The sequence below is a fragment of the Buceros rhinoceros genome, unplaced genomic scaffold (assembly GCF_000710305.1).
Source record: "Buceros rhinoceros silvestris isolate BGI_N320 unplaced genomic scaffold, ASM71030v1 scaffold13366, whole genome shotgun sequence".
Lineage (NCBI taxonomy): Eukaryota > Metazoa > Chordata > Aves > Bucerotiformes > Bucerotidae > Buceros > Buceros rhinoceros.
In genome coordinates this window covers 38,312-44,821 of record NW_010415944.1, presented here as the reverse complement: position 1 = coordinate 44,821, position 6,510 = coordinate 38,312, and the positions used below count along the sequence as shown (strand labels likewise).

The following is a 6,510-nucleotide window of genomic DNA, read 5'->3' as shown; positions in this document are numbered from 1 at the left end:
CTCACCCCAGGTGTTGCTGTGGAGGAGCCCAGACACAGAACATCCTCCCAGCCCCCAAGATGAACATGAGCGCAGTCCTACCTGTGCCATCTTCTAGATGTCCGAAGTTGCAGATCTGGCTGATGTTGTGCACCCAGATCTGCATCTCCTCCTCAGTTTTGGCTACCAGGTAGAAGGTGCGATAGGTGGTTCTCACAATGAAGACGAAGTTGTTCTGAAATTCCTTCTTGATGAAGTTGGGTCCCGAGTGCTTCAGCACTTCGCACTCATTGAGGTCGATGATCCGGATGGGCTTTTTGGAGTGGTTGTTCCTGTAGTACTCCAGCACATCTGGGTTCCCGCTCATGCGGCCTCGGCGCAGCACGAACCAGCGCTTCCGCCATGCCTGCAAGCGGCACAAACAGGGCCCTTTTAGTCCCCTAATATATCAACCAGCTCACACAAGCTTGTTTTCCTTTAGGCTTTATAGTTGTTTTGATGAGCTGGCCAAATTGTGACTTTGATTTGAAGTGCTTGCTATCAGCTTCATTTGTGATTGATAGGGAAAAAGGCAGAGGATTGTCCCTTTGGAGGCCCAGAGGAGCAAGACTTCTCCCCTCCTATCACCCTCATCCCACCAGCATGGTGTAATCAAAACGATCTGATACCAGCTTCGCCTACAGAAGAGGTTTTAACACCCTTTCCTTCGGGAAAGGAGAATGCCTAGGACTGCACCCTGGGTAGCAGCACAGGAGCCAGCATCTGCCAACAAACACCCAGCAGCAACAGGGTCTCCAGGTGACCAGCGCAGCCTCCCATGGTTTTCAATACTAATAAAAAGCTGTTAATGAGCTACCAGTTACTTCTGAAAGCCCAGAACAAATTTGGAGAGTTTTAGTGCTGAAAAGTTAAACAGGAAACTTCCAGCCTTGCTGAAGGATGTCTATTTACAGACTGCTTCAAGTGACCACGAGCCCAAACCAAACTGGTAAGCACTGATATCTTCAGACCCTGGTGACTGAAGGTATGGGTCCCATGCAGGCTTAAATAAAGTCCTGGCAGGACAAAGATGCAGCGTTGCTTTATAAAGCTATACACGAGTTTCTAGGAACAAAATAACCTATTTTCCCTTTTTTCCAGCAGCTGGTTTTGTTCATGAACAGCAAGTGCCTCTGTGTTGATTACAGCTGTCACCAACACGCTTACTCAGAGCCAGAAATCCACCCTCAGCTCTGTTCCACAGAGAAAAGCTGACACAAGACCTTAGGAGCTTCCCCCTTACCAAACTCCATAAAAACCTGCAGCAAGGCAGGTAAGGCTTCAGCTGCCCCAGCAAGGCGCCGGGGCTCATGCACTGCCCAGGCACCTGCCATGGCAACAGCCCCTGGCTGTTTAATTGCCTTCAGGGCACAAGGGAGAAACAGCTGATCAGCCACCACAACCTCCCTATCTCCATCTTACTCAGATGCTCATTGCAAAAGGAGTTATTAGAGTGACATAAACCTGGGCAATAGCTCAGTTTGAGTTAAAGATCGTGCTCATTTTGCAAAGAGGGGATCTGTTTAAAGACAACATCAAGGCAGAATAACAGAGTCCAGGATGTTTCCACTAAGATGTCAGTCCACACTACCACAGTTTAGAATCGATACAAGCATTGCAGATTCTGCTGACACCGAGTTCACATGGGCATGGTGACAGTTAAAGCGATCAACAAAAAACTGCAACTATCATTTGTCAAGAAAAAGCTTTTTTTTCTTTTTCCTACTCAAAGGAGTCTTCCTTGCAGCACAACCAGCTTTTCACAGTCTGTTAATATTCTTCCAAAAATTTATCCAGAAGTCAGTCTGTTCAGCCTGGCAGTAACTTAAATCTATTTTGAAAGTAAACAATTCTTCAAAAACAATATACAGGGACCAGAGGCTGAGATATCACAGAGGGAGCTCTTGCGAGGTTGAACAAGCACATACAGCCTGTGTCTAGAAGGGATTTTTCAGAAGGGGAGTCACATCAGGAATAAACAGGAAGAAGAGGCGAGGTGCAAAGTGAATTCTATGGCACAGAGAAAATTAAGCCTTGCCCTCACGACCTGTTGAGGTTTGAGAGTGATTTGGTCTCTGCTGGAAGTAGAGATAACAGATTACTGAGATAACTCAGACAAGTCTGATTTTGTGGCAGCCAGGAAAAAAAGAACACACACCCCCCAAAAGAAATAAAACACTTTCCTGATTAGCAAGCTGCAGCAGCAGCAGCAAACAGCCCAGCAGGTACATCCCATGCAGAGTCCAGGACAAGCCCACACCTCCACCCCAAGTGCTGCACAGGCTTAATGCACATCCCACAGATACACCAGGACAGAGAAATCACACCCCCTAAACAACAGAAAAGAAACGCTTCAGGAGGTGTAAGCCACAGGAGCAGGCTGCTGAGGCAGAGGGGAGAAGGAGCCACCAGCTCTCCCCAGGACTGCAAGACTACTCCCAGCCCTGCAGTTTAAATCCACCCAGCTCCTTCTGATGGAAATTGGATGGAAATCATCCACACATGAGCAAGCTGAGGAGGGAGGGGAAGGGGTGGGGTGGGCTGGGGGAGCAGCTGGGGACACCCTGCCTAGCTGGCACCACACAGCTGTGGGGAGGTGGGCGCTCAGCCAGCTCAGGGCTACAGCATCCTTAGGCAGGATAGCCCAGCTCCTGTCCCCATCTCCTTAGCATTTTAATTTTCATCAGTCTACAGGGGTCTGCAGCTTCTGCACAAGCCGGGCAGCAGGTGAAAGAGAAAAGAGCAAACCGCAGCTGTCCTTCGCGGAACAGCCCACGGTGCCTCCGTTCACAGGCGAAGGGCTTGGTGGGTGTGAGCAGTTGTGGCTCTGCTGGCTTTGGTCTGGTACTAGCTGGGAACTGCCTGGTAACCTGTTTCCCTGCAGATACACAATCTGATCAGGCTTATTGCGTGGCTGGCACTGTGAGACTGGAGGTGGAGAGGTGCTCGGTCAGCGCAGCTTGTGATGGGAGACGGAGCAGGGCCAGGGCTGGGTGAGCAGACACCGGCGGCTATCATAGCTGGATGGCCGAGACAACAGGGCTGAGGGGCAAGAATACCAGAGAGCTGCCCAAATCCCCACTGCCCTTGGGAAGGGTGGGCCAGACCCCTGTTCGGCTGAAAACAGAGGAGATTCTTGCTTGTGGGGATAACACGTGAGCTGGAGGAAACATGCAGCAAGGCAGAGAGGGACAGAGGACCTGCCCTTTGGTGAGACCGCAAGCTTGGACTCTTGGCTGCTGCGGTTTGTTGCCCCAAATTGTGATATGCTGTGAAACTGATGGTGGTGCAGGGACTGGAGCGAATACCCTGCCCTGCCACTGACCCGCCGCTGGACCTGGAGCCGAGGGGAGGGAGAAGCACTGAGGGACGGCAGGTTTTAAAAAGGCACAGCCTGAGTCAGCAGAGCGGGTGAATCAGCACTCACAGGCTCATGTCTTCGAAGACATTCCAGCACCATTTTTTGCACCTCTTCTCCCATCTGACATATCCAGTCCTTCACTGTCTCACCCCAGTGCTTCCTTTCCATTAAAAACTTTCACCAATATGTGCTTTTACTTGCAAAATGTGGTACTCCAAACATTTCTGCTTATCCTACAAGGCTAAGTGTCCACTGTACTGAGTTTTTGAGACGCTCACAGCTCGCCTGCAGACACACGCGAGCGGTATGCCACGGCCAATACACGGGACTCACCCTGCTCCCTGGCACAGGCAAAGCAGGGGTTTTGGCACCTTTGGCACCTTTCAGCGTGAGGCTTTTAGCTCCAAGAGTCAAATAGCCGCTCCTAATTTTTCTGGCATTTGCCTGCAAATGAGCTACATGTCCCCTTTCCCCAGGGGAAGGGGATGCAGCACACTGGAGTCACTGGGGGCCCAGCAGTACCAGGTCTTGGCCAGACAAGACGTCAGCAGCTTTCAGCTTGCAGGGACCTGGCACCTCGTGTACTACACAATCCACTCTGCTGGAGCAGGGTCCAGGTCTCCTCAGCCCCGCACCAGAGGCGCAGCGGCCACTGGGCACCTCCCAGCCCCTGCCCCTGCAAGGCAGGCATGGGGGGCTCCTCTCCAGTGCCCACCCCAGCCCCTGGCAGAGCATGGTGGGCTTTTATATCGTTGTACTCTCTCGGTAGTTTTCTTTTTACCATTTAGCAGTGACAAAGCTGCCTCTGCCTTCCCCTGTCACAGTTCTTCCCATCATCCCTGCACGACCTTCGCTCACAGACCAGGACACGCTGTGGTGCAGCACGTGCCTTCATCCCCTTCCCCATCACTCACCCAAACTGGAAGCTGTGCTGGCACCACACACACAGGGCTGGAAGAGGCTCCCCACGGCTCACGGACCCCTCGCTGGGAAAGCACCAGTGGTACAGCAAGGAGCTCTGCTCGCTGCTCCCTCCAGTCCCAGGGGGCACTTTGTGGACCCTGTGCTGCTGCAGTACCTTCCCCCTCACACTCTGCCTGGTGGGGTCACTTGAGGAGCCAGCAGGACCGGGGCTGTGGCGAGGAGGGATTTGTCTCAGCTGATCAGAGCCAACAATATCTGACGATATTTAGCCTGGAGCTGCACACACTGCCAAATCTACAACAGAATTTGGGTCAATTTAAGGGTGAAAGATGGTGCTCCCATGGTTGAGACAAAGTAACCGATATAGTTAAATAGGAACTGATGCCTGGGATTCAGCCTAGGCTCCTCACTTACACCATGGAAAGGATCTACATGTCCAGAAGAAATATTACATTTATTTGGGGCCCCCTTGAAATTAGTTCCTTCTTGATGGAGGAACGATACAGCGATGACACGTCTCCATGCTCTGTTGGCATTAGAGAGAAGGCTTTATCAGAAAAGCACGACTACAATCAGACAACAGCCAACATAAATCTAGAACAATTTTCATCTGCCCTTCGTAAGTGGAATAGTTCGGTGCCAAAAGGAAGAAAGAATCTGCAGCAGCATTGGTCAGATGCCAGCACGCTGCTTTGTGCAACACAAGCTGTCAGTGTTTTTGTCTTGCTCCTGAATTTTTCACTTTGGGAATTCCAGAGCCACTTCTGAAGGGAACAGCTCCGTTCCATTTCAGCAGGGTTTCTAAGAATGTAATCGCTATTTCCACATTCTGATGTCTCTGCTTCTGCTGAACGAGTGGTGTGAGGTTCTTACACAGCTGCACTTACATGTGGATTTTTGCTCCACTGTGGCAATGCCAGACAGAAGAGGCCACAGGCAAACCTGTTATCTGCGGAGACACCAGCTAGGGGGTCATCAAAGCCAGAACGGGAGCTGAGCACCTGCGTGGGAAAGGTCTAGCCAAGGATCTTCGCTGCTTTCCTCCTGCCTGAGCCCCTTGTCTTCATTTGGATATACAAAGTATCCAGTAGCCGAGATCTAAGTAATTAATTAGAGCACATACAAGCTAAACGAGGTAAATTGACCTGAAATGTAATTTGTCTTGCGGTTTTTTGATTTTTTCTGGTGAATAGCCACCACGCTTGAGATTCTCTACCAGCTAAACTAATGTTCACGACTCCCTCCTGAGGATCATCTTCATGTCACAGAATGCAGCGAAGGGGATGTGATGGGGATGTGTGTGACGACAGTAGACGCGTGCTGAGCCCTCACCTGCCCATCTTGCAGCCGCGCTTCTGGGCCAAGGACGCGTGCTGTGGGGAGCTCTGACTCCCACAGAGGAGTTTGAGAGCTCAGTGGTTGGGAGGACTGTGAATGGCTTGAACATTGGGGACTGCTCTCACCCCGCAAACTCCCTTGCAAAGAGAAAGCAGCAAATCCCACCAGGGAAGGGTCTGGCACGGCTTCCCTCCCGCGGCTGGAGGGGCACTGGGAGAGCCTGTGTGCTCCTCCTGCTACTCCTGTGGTTCTGCCTTGAGCTGCAGGGTATCCTTAGGGCACGAGAGCCAGCAGAGCTGCAGGGTAAGAGTCCTGTGGGAGTGCCAGCCCTGGAGACACAAGTTTCCACAGCTTGTCTTCTTCTAAAAGAACCATTTTAGAACACATTCTTGGGGGAAAAAATGAGGTGGAACTCTATAGCATTTCCTATAAATGACTCAAAAGAGGAAGTTAAAATTCATATGTAGACAGGTTTGTAAGCAGCTGACGTCTAAGCATATTAAGACCATATAAGTTAGGAGAGTTTCCCCTGCCTGCACAGAGCAGGAGGTGTTGGGACTGCAGAGTGCGGTCCCTGCGAGAGGGACCTGTGCATCAGGATGGAGTCAGGCCCTGCGCCCTGCAAGCCTCCTCACATTCAAAGAGCTGAGGACATTGCTGAGGGCAGTTTGTGCCACTCACTCCAGAGAAAAGGGCCAGCCCCACGCCGCTCGCACTCCTCGGGCTGTGAGACCCCCGCTTCCTGCTTGGTAATAGCACCCGATTAACTCACTCGCAGGAATCTGAGATGAAAAAGACCTCTTAAACCTCCCAGCCTGTCCGCCAGCTGGAGTTACCATTTTGCTATTTCAGTTGTGGCTGGTGGGGTG

At 51.4% G+C, this 6,510-nt stretch overlaps 1 protein-coding gene across 1 annotated transcript in view; it reads right to left on the bottom strand.

Moving 5' to 3' along the window:
• The window catches only part of GAB3 (GRB2-associated binding protein 3), a gene marked incomplete at its 3' end in the record, with an annotated part of 61,831 nt that overhangs the window by 17,335 nt on the left and 37,986 nt on the right, over positions 1–6,510 (bottom strand). The window contains exon 2 of the mRNA XM_010137610.1: positions 82–385. Within this exon, the coding sequence (XP_010135912.1) occupies positions 82–385 (304 nt within the window). The remainder of the gene's footprint in view (positions 1–81; positions 386–6,510) is intronic.